The sequence below is a fragment of the Mus caroli genome, unplaced genomic scaffold (genome assembly GCF_978045245.1).
Source record: "Mus caroli unplaced genomic scaffold, Mus_caroli_1 scaffold_2, whole genome shotgun sequence".
Classification (NCBI taxonomy): Eukaryota; Metazoa; Chordata; class Mammalia; order Rodentia; family Muridae; genus Mus; species Mus caroli.
Window position 1 is genome coordinate 57,764,129 of NW_028227257.1, and position 21,341 is coordinate 57,785,469.

The 21,341-nt window shown below is 43.4% G+C and overlaps 1 protein-coding gene across 2 annotated transcripts; it reads right to left on the minus strand.

Moving 5' to 3' along the window:
- Window positions 1-2,683: 2,683 nt before the first annotated feature.
- LOC147005828 (sodium/nucleoside cotransporter 2-like) lies at window positions 2,684-21,139 on the minus strand. 2 transcript variants are annotated; one of them, XM_085834508.1, is made up of 18 exons: window positions 20,853-21,139; window positions 20,198-20,291; window positions 20,003-20,094; window positions 16,481-16,575; window positions 15,515-15,698; window positions 13,392-13,533; window positions 12,322-12,435; window positions 11,845-11,922; window positions 11,387-11,467; window positions 10,887-10,967; window positions 8,806-8,931; window positions 8,595-8,725; window positions 8,013-8,181; window positions 7,657-7,854; window positions 7,015-7,096; window positions 5,661-5,759; window positions 5,364-5,475; window positions 2,684-3,246 (listed from the first exon to the last, which is right to left on the minus strand). In XM_085834508.1, exons 2-18 carry the CDS (start codon window positions 20,276-20,278, stop codon window positions 3,129-3,131), a joined length of 1,983 nt encoding a protein of 660 aa, XP_085690634.1. In that variant the 5' UTR covers window positions 20,279-20,291; window positions 20,853-21,139; the 3' UTR covers window positions 2,684-3,128. The 2 variants fall into 2 exon arrangements, with proteins under 2 accessions (XP_085690634.1, XP_085690633.1); XM_085834507.1 differs by having other exon boundaries at window positions 20,198-20,294.
- Between the last annotated feature and the right edge of the window lie 202 nt (window positions 21,140-21,341).

Here is a 21,341-nt window from a genome sequence, read left to right on the forward strand (position 1 = left end):
TCTTGTTTGCTGTTGTCTACCTTTGTCTCACTTAAACCCCTGCTTCTGATTGAGATGCACTAACACTCCTGTCCCGCTATCAGTCAGTATGTGTGTCTATCCATAGGTATCTCTCGGATAAATTGCACTGCGTACAATTCTGGACATTGCTACTGCTTCTTGAAATGCTTCCTCAACTTCACCCTTGGTGGCCAACCTCTCATCCCCAGGACAGGTCATTCCAAGGAACTAGTATTCCCACTGGAGCCATTTGATGACCTGGTTTCCCTTGCTTCTGGCTTACCATCATTATTTAAGAGAGTATATGGCTCTATCAATTCTGAACTTTAGACTTGTATCTTAACCAGAGCAAGGACTTCTAGCCTGTGACCCTCAGCAAACTCCAGCCCAAATGGACCCATCCTCTAATCCTGCCCTTCTGAGACTAGGTAGGAGAGGAGTTGAGCATATGCAGAGCAGGGTGCCAGGTACCCCCAGGAAAAAATAAAATATGTCTATGGTAGAAGAATTCAAAAAGTATTCGCCTTCATTTGCCTGATCTATTAGAAACAAAATACCTTAAATCAAATGGCACTTAAACAATAGAAATGTATTCCTCACATTTCTGAAGGCTGACAAATCCCAGATCAGAGCAGCAGAGGTTGGTGTTTGTGGACCGGATTCCATATACAGGCCCATCACTAACCAACAGGCAGAAGAACAAGTGTTTTCTGATTCTTCCATCAGGGCATGGATCGACTCATGAGAGCTCCACCCACATGACCTAAACACACTCTAAGTTCTCACCTCTAATACTAACACCTCCTGGACAGGGTCTCAATACATGAATGGAGTGGGGTACAAACATCCACATTCTAGCAGTGCTAAAATTAGGACAGGAAATATGGAATAAAATGAAGGCAGGAGAAAAGAGAGCAAATACTCGCTATGCATCTCTGTGTCACAGTGATGATGCTAGAGAGGAGATACCGCATTTTCCACAGCAAGCCTTCTATGAAGCTATAGTTCTTTTCACTTGAAAGGGTAGGGACATTGGAGGGTCACTTACCAGGAAGGTATAGATTTTTACCAGGAAGGACACTCAGTAGTTGTGTATGGTGACTGAATGATCACGCTCATGAGTAGGTAGCACAAGACAGTGTACAGTGATGAGAAAGACAATCGTGGGTTGACAACATGGACTAATAGGTGTAGGTGCTAGCACACAGGTTTAAGACCTGAGACCAATCTCCAGAATCCAAAAGGTGGCAGTACAGACCTGATTTCTGAAACAGCAAGCCTCTGATTGCTGATTCATGCCTGCATACTTGGACAGAAAGACAGACATACAGACACAGGCACATACACACAACACAGAGAGAGGGGGGGGGGGAGGGAGAGGGAGAGAGAGAGAGTAAAATAAATTAATTAATTTTAAAGATACTCTTGGGCTAAAGAGATGGCTTAATCAGTAAAGTGCTTGCTGAACCCCTGGATTCGATCCCCAAAATCCACACAGAGAGTATAACAAAGGATTAGCTGTCTTAGTGTCCTCCATGCTCTCTAGCCTATTGATGATGACCCAATCATGCCAAGGTATATTGGACACCCAGCCTCTCTGTGATCCCTGGCTGCTCTGGGTAACTCCGTGGAAGCACTGCTGTCTATGGCACTACCTCTGCCACCCCCTCCACTGGACAGCTCCTGGGTTCCTTAGCATGGCACCCGCACCAGACCATAAATCCAGCAGAGTCTCTTGCATTTTTATTTTGTTTTTCCTTCTGGTTTGTTGAACAAGACAAGGTCTCTCTCTGTAGCCCAGGCTGTCCCGAAGCTCACCCTGTGGACCAATCTGACCTCAAACTCACAGAGATTCAAGGCATACGTCACCCACACTTGGCCCCTTACTGAGGAGCTGAAGCCAAGAATAGTGAGGTGCTGGAGAGACAGTTAAGTAGCCCTGGTGTGAGTGCTGTAGTGAGGGTGCGGGAGTGACAGAGTTAAGTAGCCCTGGTGTGAGTGCCCCTTACCCATTTCTGTTGAGAGAAATCCTCCTGAGGTCTAACTCAGGCTATCTGGCCAGCTTTTTATAGGGTAATTTTATGGATGGTACAAAACTATTTAAAGGATTCTAGATAAACCTGAAGTGCAGGTAACTGGCACTGAATGAGAATACCAAATCAAAATCAGAGCCTGGTAACTTATGGATATCCCTTAGGATTGTATGTACTGGGGCTTACAAGATGGTTCAGTGGTTACGTGTGTACTGTTCCCGCAGCAGACAGGAGTGCAGTCTCCAACATGCATGTTGGTTGTCTCAGGACCACCTGTACTTCCAGGTCCAGGTGACCCCCACATCAGGGCTCCTCTGGCACCTGTACTCACACGCACACCCCCACAGACACACAGACACACACACAATTTTTAAAAATGCTTACTTTAAAAAAAAAAAAAAAAAAAAAAAGCTTTATTGCCCAGCAGTGGTGGCGCATGCCTTTAATCCCAGCACTTGGGAGGCAGAGGCAGGCAGATTTCTGAGTTCGAGACCAGCCTGGTCTACAGAGTGAGTTCCAGGACAGCCAGGGCTACACAGAGAAACTTTGTCTTGAAGAAAACAACAACAAAAACAAAACAAAACAAAAAACACTTTATTACAAGAATCATTTTTATTTCTTTATGAAAATAAAAGAAGCTCTTGTTTTTATAAGTCTTTGGCAATACAAAAAGAATGTGTGTCTTTAAATTCACACGTTTCCAATATAACTTTAAAAATATCGCCCCTCACCTCCACCCCTGCATGAGGACATGTCATGTTTGGGCCAGGCTTGACTTGAATCTAGGGTAATCCCCTTAGCTGTGAACCTACAGGTAAGAGACCACCATTCCCAAGTTAAAACTAAGCATCTACTTTGATTTCCCCACTCTCCCCACTCTAGGCCTGGCCCGGGGTTGAACCTGGATCTTAGCCCTCAGCATACATATTTTCCCCTCAGCTACATTCCCACCATACTTTGGCACAAGAGGGTCTATAATGAATTTCATGTCTTTGTGGAGTTTAGTGGGGTTCTCAGAGAATAGGAAGTACATGAAAATGTATTTGGTAATATGAATCTGTTCTATGAGAACTGTCTTGCAGCGGCCCGCCAGCCTCATGCACACACAGTGCTGGTATAGAGGTCACAGCAGCTAGCAAGATTCCTGAGACTGGACACGTTGTCTTGCCAGGGGCCTGAGAAAGAAGGCATGTTGGTGCTGTTCAGCGAAGTACTGAAATGATAAAACCAGATACACACGGGTCAGACACAAACAAAGCAGCATAATCAACAAGTTTTCCAAGTAACTGAGAACAAAGCTACTGTGCGTAGATCTGTTGTCATAACCAGGACATGACATCCAACTGAACGAGCTTGGCTCCTCACGCTTTAGTCGATGCTAGAACGGAACCCTGACCATTGTCTGCCCAGTGCCCAGCTCCTAACCTCAGGTCAGTTACAAATGTCTGGCATTTCCAAACAGTTGAGAAAAAATTAGACCTTATACATGATCCAGAATTTAATTTAATAAAAAAAAGCTGATAACTAGGGTCACTCTCTTCTTGAGAAAGAAATACTGTTTGTACTTCATTGCTACAAATTAATTAGACAAAGTTATTTCTATTTTTCTCGATTTTTTGATTTTCATTTTATTCAAACTGAAACAGAATTATGTCACTTCTCTCCATCATTTTCCTCCCTCCAGCCCCTCCCATTTATCCTCCCTCAAATCCCTCCCATAATATCCTCTACTCTCAAGTTAATATCCAATTTTTTATAGACATATGAACAGACAGACAGAAAGAAAGACAGATCCAGCTATTATTTTTCTCAGATTCTATGTCCATGTGCAGGTGTGGATGTGTGCATGTGAGGGCAGGTGCCTGCAGAGGACTTAAGCATGGGAACTAGAGATGGAGGTGGTTGGAAGTCCCGTGTGCTTGGGGAAATAGAACTCAGGCCGTCCCAGACAGCAGCCTGTTAGTCCCCCTGCAAGAGCTGCATCTGAACAACTACTTGAGCCAAACTCTAGCTGACTTGTGAGTGGATTTATATGATATTTTCAGCCCCTGAAAACATTTCTTTGGGTTTCTAAATGCCAATGATTCTTTGAGTATGTCTTTAGAAAATCCACTGAGAATATACACATTAGAACTCTACCAGACAAACAATCTAGCCACTTTATAAATTCTGCTTTAACAATAAATGAAATTTGCAATTCGCTTACTTTTACTTTGTTTCTTAACCTGTTCTACAACTAACATCTGATTAAGAACAGGGACGCATCAAGGACATACACTTCACCTCCTAATCGGGCTCCAGCTCTGACCTCTCTCCAGAGCCTCAGACTCCAGATGACTTGTGACTCACTTTATATGCTAGTCACTCAGGTACCTCCAAATTAACATATCCAGAACCGGAAGAGGCCATGCCTTTAGCCTTCACTCCTATTTCTTGTTCCTCCTTGTGATGGACACACAGACCCAAGTCAGAAAAGACCATTATTTCTCCTCTTCACCCTGGGCCTTTCTCCTATGCAGTTGAGGGTCAGTCCTATCGACTCTCCCTTGTGTGGTGCCTGTATCTGGTCAGTGTCTCACTCTCTTGCTAAGACTGTTACACTGATGCTTTTGCTCTCCTTGTTATCACCCTTCTGTAAAGCACAGCTAACCATGCTGAGGTCCAGAATCCTGCAGGTCAAAATTGGACTCCTCGAGGTGCTCATGCAAGGCCTTTCTATAACAGTTCAGTCCAGCTTCCTAGAGCTCTCCCCACTCACCTGCAGGCCACTACCAGCATGCACCTTTTTGGCTTTTACAACAGCAAATATTCTACTTCCTCATTTCTTCTATGTGTCCCAAAACTGATTCCTTGGGCTCAGTGATAGGTTCTTTTCATATTCTAGAACATAGTAAACAAGGTAACCTTCACACTATCTGAACTCAAGGTTATCTTTTCAATTTAAAATCTGTCTTCTCCTGGTCTGCTTTATTTCTATCTGGAAAAAAAATCTGAGTTTTATACAACTGTAAAATCATCACATGTCGACCACATACATTTCAGTCACAATAAACACAGGAACTTCTTAACCAAGAGACCAAACTTCTTTCCCTTCTGCTACACAACACTAATAAATGGAACCTGCCACACACAGTAGGACTAATAATGAAGATAAAAACTACTAAGAGAAAAGAGTCCAGATTATCAATCACAAGCATCCATGTTGTGTCTCATACACTCCACACAGCTTTCACGACCCTGTACTCAAGACCTCCATCTCCCAACATCCAGAAGTTCCCTTATTATAAGAGGATATGCTAGGGGGGAGCAGGAACCCTGGTGGTTGCCTACCTCTGGAAAAGCTCTCTGCAGCACACATATGTCTCATATGTTCTATTGGTGAAATTTGTGTTTAGGAATGAGACACAGTCAGTTTCAGCGCCTCTGGGAACATAGAGGATTCCTGCATGGAGAAGATAATAGTTATTTAAAGAGACAGATTTGACACATGCAGTCCAAAGTTCTGTATTGCTTGGATGGGAGTTGGTAACGCCATAGACTAGGTGTCTGTGGGGTGGATGGTTAGTTAAATAAACATTCTGAGAGAGATCCTGTAGTCTCTGCCAGAGATGATGCTTAGGCACCTACCTGCCATGCAGGCACTGATAAAGGAAACACAGGCACCTGTGAAGAGGGCCCTGACCACAATCTTGCACAAGTCACTCTTCCTCTGGGGTATCATGGATGCTGTAGACAACAAAGAAAGCAATTGATGTCTTCCTCACACAGCAAGGAGGTGTAGCCCATCAGTCCCCATTAGAAGAATTAAAAAAAAGAAAAACCAGGTCAGAAGACTAGTGTTCTTTGACCAACCACCTAAACCTGCTAAAGCTTCCTTAAGAGGTACATACATACATACATTAGTCTTGACACATAACTCAGACTACTCCTGGATCAAGGATTGTATATCTGACCCTCACCTCAGTGGTTCTGGAACCCATTCAAGATGAATCTGAATCAAGCAGGGCTCTGAGCTGCTCAAGCAGGCACAGATGCCTATGTCAGCCAGCTGAGATCTACACCATTAAGTCCAGAGTGGAATTACATGTAGAATTTGAGCCACAGGACTGAAGAGGACAGCATCCATCTCACCTCAGCCCAGAGTCACAACTATCACGTGACAGACATACAGCAGTGTGCATGAGTGCTTTGCAGAGAGGAAAAAGATAAACGAAAAGGAAACTGTTTCACCTGCTTCATTAGCTATCAGGGACATAAATTTAGTGAATCTACCCCAGAGTATGATTGTTATACACGGCATTTTAACACACTCTTTTCATATTATATTTCTTTTTAGATACATTTGTAACGTGGTTCTTCCAAGTGCTCAGCTCAGGATACTGAAGCACACATACACACAGAGAGACACACAAACACATCCACAGATACCCAACACAAACACAGCCCACCAAGACCACCACCCCTCTCCTGGTATTCGTGCAACCATCACCCACAGTCAGCACCCTGAATACCTCTGCTTCATGTACTAACTACTCCTCTGTACTCCAGGACTCTCAGCTTTTGCCCAACAAGGTGTGATGCTCACTGACTCCACTTATCTGCTTTGTCTCCTGTTTTCATTTATCTTTTTAAAATTCCTGTGCAAATATCACTCTTATAAAAGAAAAAACTGTTGGGAAGATTAATTTCAGAAAGAACTTTTGGCAGTTGAACAGCAAGATAGAAATATAATGTTCATAACTTCTTCCTTATAATGAAACTAAAAATAAAACCTGTTTGTGCCTTGGCAGAAAGGAGAGCAGGCAGATGAAGCATTGCTTGTAAAGGATATACCATAGTGAGCTGACTGCATTAGCTCTGAGCTACATGTGGCCTGCGAGGTCCACTTCGTTCCAGATTCTCTATCTAGCCTCAGCTGTGCAGTGAGCAAAGGCTGGATCTGCCTGGCACGTTGAGAACCTGGGGAAATTGAACAACTCACTCAAGCCTCCCAGTGTGATTCCTATGGAACTAAGATTGGCAAATCCACAGAGGGAAAATGTTGTAATGATTTCAGCTTTCACCTAGAGGGGAGAAAACAAGTAGATAAATTTAGTCCTTGTGTGTCTCAGAACCATATTAGAAGTTCCAAGGCACACCAAATCTTTCTTACAGTATTCTAAAGAATGCACAAAAGATACTCAGAAAACAACCAGCCCCTGACTTACAACCACTGTGATGATATGGTAATACCACCAGACTCCTTGTCCAGCTGGGTTCTTATTAAAGATACAGAGAAAATGACCTAGAGATGCTAAGAGAGCAGCAAGAAAGATTGTTTCATAAATGTTTGAATGTGTAGATAAAGGGTCATCAGGACATCCAGGAGAAGGTATGTTCTTTGGACTGTCCTAGTGTAAGGAAGCAACAATTATCTCATAGATCAAAGTTGGGTCAGAATTCAGGAGAGAACTAACACAGAGACCTGGAACAGAAGCTTGGGTCCTGACAAACGTGCTTCTGCTTGTCTCATGCTTAGGCTGGGACACTGAGAATCATTTGCAAGCCCACAATGTTTGTGTGGCACCCTTAGATATGCCTGGCCCAAACCTCTCGCTCTGTAATTCGCTGGATTGTCACTTACAGAAATCCACTGTTTCTCGCCATTGATCCACTCTTCTACTCCAGAGAGACGTTTGTTCTTGTACTGAGACAGTTGTTGGTAGGCCACAAATTCATTTATGAAGAATTTGACTCCCACTATCTCAGCCACCAGTGGGCAGTCTGCCCACTGTACACCCATCATGAAAACCATGGGCCTTAGGACATAGGAGCAGATGACCTAAGAAAGAAGGGAAAGGAAGAGTAGACAACAGAAGTCAGGCACCAGGAGCCACTCCAGACGCTTAGCCGCCTCTCCTTCCTCTACCCTCTTCTCCTCCTCGGGCTTTCAGCTTACTGAGGGTCAGGAAAATATGCCCAACACAGATAAGCCTTTACCTGGAAACTGAGTCCATGGATATCCACCATTTCCCCCAGCCAGGAGAGGGTAGCATTGATGAAGGCCAATACAGCCAGAAAGGCAATCAGGTTGGCTGCCACATTAGCAACAAGGCTTATGGCATCTGTGGCTCCATTGCTTGCAGCTTCCAGGATGTTCCTCTCTTCCCTGTGGTTATTGGGCACAGAGAAAGAATATGCTATCTACAGTAATCTCAGCTCCTCAGAGAGGAGAAGCTCTATAGACCCTAAAATGGAAGAAATGGGTAGCCAGCCATTGTGAGGGGTGCTGGGAACCATTAGTAATTATAACAGTGGAGATTACTCTGAAGTGATTCAGATATTATTGCATGAAAGTTTGATGCCAAGGACATAGAATATTTGTATAATATCCCACTAATGCCAGGTGGGAAGCTTTAGTCCAAACAAAACAAAAACTGAAAATGATTAGCTGGAAGCAGGGATAGCAAAAGGGGACATGGAGTGACAGACCTTCTTCCTTTGGGGAAGCTGGAAGTCTCTAGCACCCTGAGCTTCTTCCTGTAGCCCAGCTTACCATCTCCTGAACTGTCCCCAGCTCACCCTCGAGGCAGCTTCAGTCCCTCCTTGCTCTTGAACTTGGACTCTTCGACTTCTGGATATACCAGTTTGGATAAGGCAAGTGCACAAGGGGCAGCCATCACTGAGGCAGAAATCAAGGATGATGCGTCAATCTGTAAAGCCAGATGGGATTAGCACCACTGTGGGGCTCAACATGAGTGCACCATGAGCAATTATGTTGACTGTGCCTCACCCCAAAGGATATGAAGGCTCCCAACACTGTGCCTGCTATGGTAGCAAAGCCTCCAGTCATGACTGCATGGATTTCAGAGATGGTCATGTCTGCAAGGTAGGGACGGATGAGCAGAGGCGCCTCTGTCTAAAAACAAAGAAAAATAGTCACACACCAAGAAGGTATCACTCCCCAAGTCAAAGTGCTTATCCCAGACAGAGAATGGACCTATCAGATACATGCCCTTCCAGTCAGTGGACAAAAACCTGCCCAACCATCTCCATGAGGGCCTGTTTTCACATCTTCCTCTAGCATATTATGGAATACTGTAGACAACTGGTGTCATTTACTTTGTTTGTGGTGTCTAAGTCCATGAGCTTAGTGAGTAAATTATAGAGTACAGTTCCATTGCTGACCACACACTAGATGTCTACAGAACATGTATTAAAGGAACTGAAAATAGCTTATCTAAGCTAATGCTGTATGAAATAATAAGAAAATAATGTCAAGCCAGCAACAAAGTTCAGCCTGGAGACCTGATATCAATATCTAGAACTCACACCAGTAGATAGAAGCAAAGAAAAACCCAGCATCCACAAGTTATCCTCTGACCTCCATATGAGAGCCATGATACATGACTACTTATACACATACAGAAAGAGAGAGAGAGAGAGAGAGAGAGAGAGAGAGAGAGAGAGAGAGGAAGAGAAGAGAAGAGAAGAGAAGAGAAGAGAAGAGAAGAGAAGAGAAGAGAAGAGAAGAGAAGAGAGATGAGAGAGGAAGAGAGAGTCATTAAACAAAATATAATTTGAAATGTCTGTAATTTTTTATTAATTAGGAAGATTCAAGGAGGAAATGACCTAGCCTTAATCTATGAGGTCATGTATCCTTTAATGAGTGTCAGCAAAACGATGGATTAGCTTAGTAGAGTATTAAGGCAAGGCTCCTGCTCTTAGATGATTAGGTCTAGCTGGAAAAGTTCAACTGATTATAGATAATTTTAGCAAAATGTAAGGTCATGATAAAAGAATACAAAAGTACTCTGAAAACAGATCAAAAGCAGATAAACAGCCCAAGGCTTTGAGAGAAAAAGACCCCAATTGTTAACGTCTTACTCATTTGAACAACTACTAATGTTGATTTGACCAGTCAATGGCATAGATTTAACACTGAAATGGTTAATGTTGATTATCAGTAATTGATAGAATCTCCTAAAAATGACTCTAGGGATGCCTGTGAGCGGTTATCTTGATAGGTCAGCCTGTGAGAGATTATTTTAATTAGATTAAAGCAGAAAGACCCATTCTAAAAGTGGTTAGGACATTTCCTAGGCTTGGGTCCTAGGTGCTGGGCACAAGCATCAGTGGCCTTAAGCTCCTGTCACTAAGCTCTTCCCAACAGGATGGCTGTACTCTCAAGCTGTGAGTCAAAATGAATCCTTTTTCTCTTAATACACCTTTTATTCAAGGTATTTGATCAGAGCAAAAGAGAAAGACATCTATTCCACACAAACACATGCTCTTCCACACAGATGGATGCACTGAGAAAGATGCTGTGTGAAGAACAGTCCTGATAGTCGTGAGCAAGACAAGCCATTGCCTCCTCAGAGACCTCAGAAAAATCACGGTGAATCACAGCAAGAAACCAGAGGTAGCCAACTATCCTTCCCAACTCCTGAGGGGGATAAGGCTTAGACTAGGACATTCCCCTATATAAGAAGCTGGATAGTGTGTCTGGACTGTGCATTAGGCATCGAGTTCTCCTTGACGCTCTGAGGATTCTTTCCTAAAGACTGACTGCCCCGTGGTCTCCATTTATCTGCTTTCCATAAGAAAAATGAGCTTTTCAAGCCATGTGATGACACATACGTATATGTTCAGCACTTGAGATGGGGGAAGCAGGAAAATAAAGAATTCAAGTTCAACCTCAACTACATAGTGAGTATGAGGTCAGCCTGGACTACATGAGACCCTGTCTTAGAAAAACAGGAAGGAAGGAGGTTGGGAGGGACAGGAGAGAGAAAATCCTCTTTCCAAATTTGTTCTCTGCCAAACTCTCAGTTCTTGAGAGATTAGAAAAACAGAAGGCTCCAGGGTACTTACCATCCCCACAAAGATGTTTCCTGCCACGGCCAGGGTCTCTGCAGCAGTGGTACCCATGGTAATTTGCAGGAACCAAGCAACCTACAAGAAACCAGACACATAAATCTTCAACATTAGCAGGAGTCTTGGATAGTGTCCAACAAAACCCCTCCCTGCTATTCCACTTAGTGTTAAAGAAACTGAAGCCTGGAGAAATAGTGTGGCCCAAAGTAACAGAACAAATTGCAAACATATTAGCCAGAGCTCAGGCCTTGGGGCTTCTAGCACAAGCAAATTCAACCCAGTATGAAAGAGCTTCTTACCATGTTCTGCCTCCAGCCTATCTCAGGCCTGGGTGATCCTTTGATACCAGGATGCTTCAGAGAGATTGCCTTTTCAAATTGGTTCTGATTCTCCATATCCTATGTATTTACTTTCTTCCCCAACATGTAAGTAAAAACTCATTCATCCCCCTGAAAATTTCAAGCTGAAGGTCCTTTTGTGGAAACCAAATGCCTCACCTTCTGAATCACCCACTGCACAAGGCCCAGGTAGTAAAGAATAGACATCACGCATCCAAAGAAAATGATGATTGGCAGAGACTGCAACAAGAACGGAGGCAGCGTGTGAGAGATTGTACTGTGTGTGCTCAGTGTGTCATGAGCTAGGTCTTGCAGGCTTCTAAACAGAGCTCTGGGAATGCCCAGGGAATTGGATGCAGTGTAGTTTAGGGATAAACTCAGAATGCACTGCAGCCTATCAACCTATTAGCATTAAACACAGAATATTTCCCAAGTCTTTCCCCACACCCGACTTTAAACCAATTTCATAATGGTAAGGATCATGGGGAAAGAGCAGACTCCTCTCCGGGATCAAGTTGGTAAATGCTTTCTGGTCTCGTGAACACACACATGGTCCCCATCTCTATTCCCCTGTCCTTGACTGACATTGTCATCCCTGCCCACAAAACAGGTAGTACCTGAAAAGCAAAAACATTTTGGACCAGTGTATCACCAAAAACAAAACTGGATCCTTCCACAGTATAAGCCAGGAAAATCTGAAGTGGGAAGAAAAGCGAGGAGAGTTAGGACAGGTGGGCCACAGAGGAAGATGGGATCTGACTCAGGTGTGACCACCTGTGTGCCGTGTCCCAAAAGTTGGCCATGAAATGAGAGACTCAGCAAATCACTTCTCTACACTTACATTCTCACCTGAACCCCATTACTCCCACTCTTTCTTTATCCGACCACATTCTGTATACTACCTGAACCCCACTATTCTCTCTACCCAAATGGATTCCGTATTCTCACCTGAACCCCATTACTCTCTCTCTCTTTACCTGACCAGATTCTCCCATACCATCATTAAGGTGTAGTTCCAAAGCCCCCTGCTTCCCTCAAATCAACCATCTCTGGGTTCCTGGTAAAGAAAAACTCTGACATTCAACTCCCTGTACCTGGATCTGATCTCCCAGCCATTGAAATGCATTAAATCCAGGTTCAGTTCTGATGACTAAAATCCCAAAGATGAACTGAAGGCCCAGGCCCCAAAACACTGTCCTCCAGCACACCTGGAACCAAAAAGAAAATATTCCAGCATGAGTTACAAACCTTGCTCAGCCATTGCCTAATTCAACCATGTGCTGGGAGTGGGGCTAAGTGAGGGTGGTAACAGTCTCAGACAACATAGCTGTGCTGGCTAGTTTTATGTCAACTTGACACAAACTAAAGTCATCTAAGGAGAAGTAATCTCAATTGAGAAATGCCTCCATAAGATTGGTTTGGAAACAAGACTGTATGGCATTCTTAATTAGATGGAAAAGGGCCCAGTCTATTGTGAGTGATGCCACCCCTGGGCTGGTGGTCCTGGGTTCTATGAGAAAGCACGTGATCAAGCCGTGTTGAGCAAGACAGTCAGCAGCACCCCTCCATTGCATCTGCCCTGTTTGAGTTCCTGTTCTGACTTCCTCCGATGATGAACAGTGATGGGAAAACATAAGACAAATAAAACCCTTTCCTCTCCAAGTCGCTCTCAGCCATGGAGTTCCAGCACAAAAATAGCATAGAAAAAGTATGCTGATATTGTGCATAGGCAAATATGTCCATACTGATTTTTAAAATAAGTTACATTACAGTAAAGACACATACATGCAAATAGAGTCTGCAAACATCATTCCTGCACAATGCTATATGATTCTCTGCAATGATATGTTTTCTTCCTTCCTCCCTCCCTTCCTCCCTTCCTTCCTTTCTTTCTCTTTCTTCCTTTCTTCCTTCCTTTCTTTCTATTTGATTTTATTTTTCTTTAATGCTGACTAGATTCATATATACCACAGTAACAATTAACAGACCAAATGTCTCTAAAAGCTTTCAAACTTGCATAGAAATAAACCTGTCAGAGGAAGATTCCAGAAAATATTGGTTATCTCTGTTTTTATCATGAGTACCTGGCATGGGCACTTTACAATCTCTACATAGCCCTTGCTGTGTGTTTCTATGCCCAACCTAAACCCTCCCCCAAACTCACCGCGCTGTGGTGTTTGGAGCAGGCAAAGAGGATGAGGATGAACATACAGATTCCTGCAAAGGAGATCAGCTGCTCTGGCCTTTGAGCTGTGTCAAGAGCCAGCCAGAGGATGAGACCAACAACAGAGAGTCCTATGAATACCCTGGAGGAGGAATAACAACACTCTGTCACCAACTCAGGTGATGAACAGCAGAGAAGCCCCTAGTTGGAGAATCCCTGAGATAACACAAGAGCTTATTCCTCATTAGTCAGAGATGGACCTTGACAATCATCTGGTAGCTCCCTAGCTTCTGCTGCCCCCTCCCAATTTACATAAATAAGTGTCTGATCTGAGGATACAAACCACATAACTTCTCCTTTCTCATACAGACATATCAATAAAATGTGGTGTACAGACTCATCCATGAAGGATGAAGGTGCTTCCAGTGACTAATCCAAATACTGAAAACAGAAGAAAATGATGAGCTGGTCCCCTGTGGATTGCTACTCCTTTTTTAACCACTCCAAAGGCTGGGATCAAATACACTTCTCCTTTCTCATACAGACATATCAATAAAATGTGGTGTACAGACTCATCCATGAAGGATGAAGGTGCTTCCAGTGACTAATCCAAATACTGAAAACAGAAGAAAATGATGAGCTGGTCCCCTGTGGATTGCTACTCCTTTTTTAACCACTCCAAAGGCTGGGATCAAATACACCATCCACGGACATACAGCCTTTACTACATAGACTAGAGGCTGCAGATATAGCTTAGCAGAGCATCGCCTAGAAGGTACAAGACCCTGGGTTCAATCCCTAGCCTACCAAGATAAATAAGGAGTCAGTCATGTGTTGCAAACCTTAGGAAGAGGAGGCAGAAGGAATGTGATTTTAAGATTGGGATTTGGGATTGGAGAACTGGCTGAGCACCTGAGAATACTTATGCTTGTGGTTAACTCAGGATCAATTCCCAGCACCCACACGGTGGTTCACCAGCCATCTGTAACTCGAGCCCAAAGAGATCTGATGCGCTCTTTTGAACACAGTGGTTACCAGTCATGCATTTGGCATGCATGCATACATGCAGACAAAACACTCATACACATAGAATTGAAAAAACAGTTCATTTATGTTTATGAGCAAGTTTGCGCCTAGACTCTAAGGGTGTTTCTCAACCTGTGGGACAAGACCCCTTCGGGCAGTCATATATCAGATAACATACATATCAGATATTTATATTACAATAACCGTCATGTAATTATGATACATTACAGTGACAAAATTGCAATTAGGTTAGCAATGAAACCATTTTCTGGTTGGGGGTTACCACAGCATGAAGAACTTAATTTAGAGGTCACAGCATTAGGAAGGTTGACAGCCACTGCCCTAAGGGGCTATAAAGACAAAAGCCGGTAGAGGGGCTCCGGAGAACTAGAGGGGAAGGGGCTAAATCTCAGGGCAGGGAGAGGCAACCTGGCCTTTGCATAGGTAAGAGCCTGGAGGCCACTCAGGAACTGTCAAAAGAAGATATTCAAGAGATGGTTTTGATGCTCAGCCATCTCTTGTCTAGGATGCACAAGGCCTTGGCTTAAATCCCCACCATTCCATGAACTGAGTGTGGCAGTGCATGTATAATCCTGGCACTCAAGAGGTGGAGGCAGGAGGATCAGAAGTCCAGAGTCATCCTTTGTTACATCCTTGGCTACATAAAGAGTTCTGAGACCACCCTGGACAAGAGACCTTGTCTCATGATAAAGAAAAATAAAAGACAAGAAAGAGAAAGGGAGGGGAAAGGAAATCCCTCATTGGTGAGTTACTCCATTGATGCGTTCACAATTTAAAGGACTGTTAGGAGGCGGAGGAAGCTATAGAAGCTGAGACCCAAGTGGTGGAGGTCAATTACTGGGAAACCTTGTGCCAGGTCCCTTGCTCTACTGACGTCCTTGCCTCCTGGCCTCCATGATGTGAACAGTTTATTTCACCTGTTCACTTCCCACCATGATATTTCTACCCTATCAGCAGCCAACACTTATGGGGCTAAGTGACCATACGCTAAGCCTCTGAAACTGGGAGCCAGGACAGCTTTTGCATTGTTCTTAGGTATTTTGTGAACAGCAACAAAAGCTGATCGACACACTTACCGCTTTGCCCAAAGTTTCAGGTGGGTGTTTTTCAAGGGCTTCAAGCATCTTAGTGATTTTTTAGCAAAGAATTTTTTCAGAAAATGGCAAGCCAGGATGAAGATCACAAGACAGGTGATGACAAACAAGGCCAGTGCCCTCTGGAAGTTCAGGATGCAAGCTGCCAGGAAGTAGGCGGCATAAGCTGTGAAGAGAAGGGGAAGAGTGGGGGTCAGGAAGGCCGAGGCCCATGCAGAACGAAGACATTCCTCTCTTCCCCTGTGAGAGTCTCACCCCCTTCTGTTTAGCTGTGGTCCCCAATATCTGCATTAGATGTGGTTCACATCCACTGTCAGACTCTGGAATCAGGCATCTCTTTGTGAACTTGATTTTTACCTCAGCTATGATGAGATGTCAAGTGATTAAACTTTTTCTACAGTAAAGCCATGTAAGGAGGCTGGCACTAGGAGGAAAAGCCACATGATGCTTCCCTTGGGACCTCAGATTCACCCCAAAGGAAAATTTGTGATCTCATCATCCCAGCTACTCCTAATCAATGCTCCATATGCCCCTGACAGCATAAATAAACAAGGTTTTCTGTCTTTCAAAAATAGTGTATCACACTGATTTTAAGTATAAAGCAGTAAATGAGTTATGTATAGGGCATCGTTCATAAATACGACAGACATGAGGCCTGAATCAAATCCAAGCACTACAAAGGAGGTGAACTAAAAGATTTTTTTTTTCTTAAAAATTAGACCTGTCAAATAGTGTGGTTTTGAACTGTAGCTTATCTTTGGATTTCATTTATCCTTCTGGGTCTGAGGCAATAAATTATTTTTACCTTCAGGCAGTTAGATCTGTACCTCATAGAGCCTTTAGGTTAACTTATGAGTACGATTAGTTTTCACCCAGCCATAGCCTTGACATAGTTGACAGTTGTGAAAATGCTCGTGTTTTCCCCTCCATGAATTCTCATGATCTCACCTAAACACAAGAGACCAAGCAGGATCTTTCTGAATAAACCAGCATGTCTTTCAAAGAAACTTCTCGCCTTGGTGAAAGGCTGAAGAATCCTCCTGCTGAGAAGCCAAAATTAAAATGCAAGCATTACTTCATCCAGTTTGTGCAATTCTTTGAACTCGATGGGCCAGGCAAAGTTTGTTCTTAGTTAACAGAGAAACTTAATCAGATGCAGATGTTTGTAGTGCTCCAACGAGGCCCCCAAAGGCCAGCTCTGACGTTTCACCTGTGCATCAGGTCAGGAAGGCTGACTCCGCATGGAGTAGCTATGTCATTGGTGATTTTCTACCACAGAAACCGATGATGTTCTCTGTTTATCCTAAGGACAGACATTGCTTGCCTTCCATATTCTGCCTGTCCTTCATAGAGGCTATTCCATCATAGCACCCTAAGACCACACAGAGCTAGCACTTTGAGCAGTTCTTCATATTTGGCAGATAGGAGAGAAAACAGCACTAACCTCAAGGGTCACTAGGTTGACAGGCCTGAGAGAAAATGCCAAGCAAGAACTACTCAAGACTACTTTATATAGTGTTTTCCATGTGTTTGGGCTCAAAGGAGTTACAAATGCTAACACTGATCCTCTAATAACCATGGAGGTGCTGCTATTGCAATCTGAAAGCCAGGAAGCTGAGTAACTTTCCCAAAGTCACAGAGGTTGTCAAGAGGAGAGCTTGTCACTGAGTAGCCTGGCTCCTGAACCTAAACTCTCCATCATTGCCCCAGGCTGTGCCTTACCTGACACCATTATCTGCCTTTGCCATCCTAAGTGTCTTTAGCACACTGAAGCAATGTGTGCAAAAATATCCCACTCCCACACTCCTGGAAGCTCCAAAGAAAGTGAACCCAGCTAGAAGTGACCTGTCTGACTATGGTGGTAAGGTATGATGCTTAGCCACGGGCGGGACCAACTGCTAAATGGTCTGGGGTCTTGGTCCACACAGTATTGGGCTCCTTCTTTATTGGTGCCTATCCCACTTAACTTACAGTTGAACCTGTTATAACCATAGCCCCTATATCCTTCCTTCTTCAGTCTCACCTCTCTCCCCTTATTTCTGCAGGAAGTCTAACCATGATGATACAGTTTGAGCAGTTGTATCAGTGCTATAAGTAGAAATTGAATTGAGATGTTTAACTGCTAGGTGAGTGAACCCTGGCACTGTGCCTCTACCTCCAAGTGTTTGTATGGGAGGACAGCACTCTCACAGCTGACAGCTATTCTATGCTAGCTCAAATGAATTATTCTTTTTATACAACTGGTTTTGACTTAAGAGCTGGATGATCTTGTTGCATAGAGAATAGAGAAATTTACACATACATACAAGGAGAATGGCAACTGGGTCTAACACACAAACAGAGACTAATAACCAGTGTGTAAAGCCAAGAAGGGAGTAAGCCAGGGTAAAGTCTATCAGAGAAGGCCAGCATGTTTAAATCAGAGGTGATAGCTATGAGGAGCTGGAAATAGCTAGTTCTAAAGCATCTCACTCCAAATACAATGAGAAAGGATCTAAACCAGAACATAGCCACTACCGAGTCTCAGTAGATGTGTTGTCTGGGAGAGGACTTTCCTCCACAAAACACCCACATCCTTGCTTGATACAGCCCTCACAGAAGATAGCCAGTATTTGATCTTTACTGTGATGTGTAGAAGCAATACCAAAAGTCTAAAGAAACAAAGTACCAAGCTAGGTGTGGTGAGTCACAGCTGTATGCCCAGCTGAGCCCAGAAGAGTTTTGAGGCCAGCCTAAGTGACAGAATAAGAATGTCCCAATAGATAGGTAGGTAGATAGATAGATAGATAGATAGATAGATAGATAGATGATAGATGAATAGATAGATACATAGATAGATACATACATACATATAAAAATAGATAGATGATAGATACATATATATATCAATAGATATATACATAAATATATAGGTACATAAATAATAGATACATATATACATAGACACTAGATACATAGATAGATACATAGATAAACACATAGATACATTGATATATAGATAATAAATAAGTACATGGACAGGCAGACATGAAGAAGCTATACAGTGGGTTTTCTAACCTGCCCTCAGCTTCTTCCTCCAGAACTCATCTCTCCTCAAGTTGGAGGTAGCATTTGTTCTGACAAGCAGTGGAGATTTCCAATAAAAGCGATTCTATCTCATGACTATGCCCCATGCCCATTTCAGGCTGAGCCCTTGGGTTTATTTCTTTTGCAAGGAAAATTATAGGTGCTATTTGAATAACTGAGGGACAGGAGAATGAGGGCATAACTCCCACAACTTTCGCAGTGGATGACAGGCGAGGCATGTTCAGAAGGAGAGGAGAATAAGCCTGAGTAGGAAGTAGGAAGCTCTACTAGAATTTAAAGAGTTCAAGCATGGGCTGGAGAGATGGCTCAGTGGTTAAGAGCACTGATTACTCTTCCAAAGGTCCTGAGTTCAATTCTAGCAACCACAAGGTGACTCACACTCATCTATAATGAGATCTGATGTCATCTTGTTGTGTCTGAAGAGAGTGACAGTGCACTCACATACATTAAATACAGAATTCAAGCACTTGAGAATCATCAGTCCTGCTGTGTGGTGGTGGATGTCTCAGATCAGCATACTAGTGTGCTAATTGGCAATCATCCTTGGCAGGTAAGCAAAAAATATCAATAACATTCATGTCTAAATTATGCTTAAAGAGGAAAAAGTAACTTTGATGTGGGGGGGAGGGGTGAAAGAGCATCTTACTGTACTTCCCAGGCTATTCTCACACTCATTAAGACCAGAACTCATCTTCCTGTATTAGCCTTCAAGGTACAGAGTTAACAGGTGTGTAACACTAGACCAGCATGAAATTCCACTCATGTACTTAACAACAAGAATTTAATCCCAGCCCTCAGGAGTTTGAGGCAAGAGCTTATCAGTAAGTCCAAGGGGGCACCCTAGCTTATAAATGAGTACCAAGCCAGCTATAACTATGTAGTAACATTTTATCAAAAAGCAAAAGAGAAGAAAAAGAAGAGAACAGCAAAGATCCAAACAAGAAAAGCAAAACAAACGAACCAGGACATTCCTGGGCCAAGTTCAGCGATGGCTCTAAGCAGACTGACCATAGAATTTACATTATTGACGGTTAAACTGCTAACAAAAGGATGAAATTTTGTGTCTACAAAAATGTACAAGGTCCATTGTTCACCATAGTAGTGCTCAATCAATGTTAGCCATTTACTGTTATTGCTGTTGTTATTCTTTTCTTAATGTTGTCCTGGCAGACACTGATGGTCTTGTCTAAGTCATGGGCTGACATTCAGTTAATTCTATAAAATACACATGCTTATGTAGTAACATGCAGTGATCCTGGTCCTGTTTGTGAGTTAAGCAATCTAAGAATGAGTAGCTTGGATCTGTTCTCAGCCACTTTTCTTCCCTGCCCCCACCCCCAGGTTCTTGGTTGATAACTTAGCTGGAATCCGGAGCACCCTTACCTCCAGAGAGAGGAATGCCCCAAGCCATCCTCCAGGCTGAGCCCCTGTGTCACTTCCTCCAGTGTGATTCTTTGCTCAAGATTTCCGCCTTCCTACAAGCACAGGTAAATATGAGATCAGCCATGCAGTCCTGTCAGGGGATCTAGAAACTGAGAAAGCAGCCAGAGCCACACAGCCGCCACCATACTGAATTACCATGAGCTCCAGGCCTGGGTTCTCCATGCCATTCTCCACTGTGGCCTGGGAAACAGACTTTCTTCCCCCTGACTTCTCCATCTCCTGTTATCACCTGCTGAAAAACAAATTCAAGGCTAAAGCTGGCCGATTTGCCATTCACTCATGTGGGGCAAAGGAGAAGTTTTATGGCCGTCTCCTCTCAGAAAACACCAAACTGACCTCTCTAAGAAGTCTGATGCTTCCATTAAGAATAAGAAGTAGAAAGATTGTGAACAGATAAATATGATGAATAACGAAAGGCAGAATTTGATTTCTTGTTGTAAATGATTATGGGAAAGAGGCAATATGACAGACAAGAAGTGAAGGTCAGAGAGGAACTGGAATGAATCGTTGGGCCTCCCAGAGCCCCAGGACCTGGGTTGAAATATAACCCACTTACTCTCTCAAACCAAGGGTCAGATAGCATTTCTCTTTATCTTTATAGAGGAGGCCCCACTGAGCTATTCAGAAAGGAACGAGAGAGAGAAAATGATAGCTGAGGAAATCCTGGGTGCCCAGCATTGCTGGGGGGTTGGGGGGAACAACAAATCAACAGATTGCTTTAGGTAGGAGTCTCTAAGGAAAAGAACACATAGAGTGTGTAGCTAAGAGAGGGCTTCCAAGAATGACTTACAGTGTGCTGGATGGGTCCACACAGCCCAGTCCAACAATGGCTGGAACCTGGAAGCTGTTCAGGTTACAAAGCCAGATGCCTCAGCACTTCCAAACCTGGTGCCTTGAAGACTCCTGGAGAGCTACCGATCTTCAGTGTCTACTGGATCTCAGAGACACTGGAGTCTGATGTCATGAGGATGCACAGCTGCAGCAAGGATTAACACTGTCAACAGCAGCAGGAAGTGAAGGCAGGCCAGCAAACAGCAGAGTTTCCCCCAGAAGACTTCCTTTATGTAGGTGGTTACCACTGAAAAGGGCCACCCACTCTAGGGGAGGGGCTTCTTCCAAATGTGTTTCTTACTTCAGACTAATGTTATCTCACTGGTAGTGAAATAATGCACTATATTTTCCTCAGAAAATTGGTAAGGTCCCTGGAGGAATGTAGTCTTTTATTGTCCTATGCCTTAACTATGACAAGATAAATTTAAGAACATTTAATGACTGATAG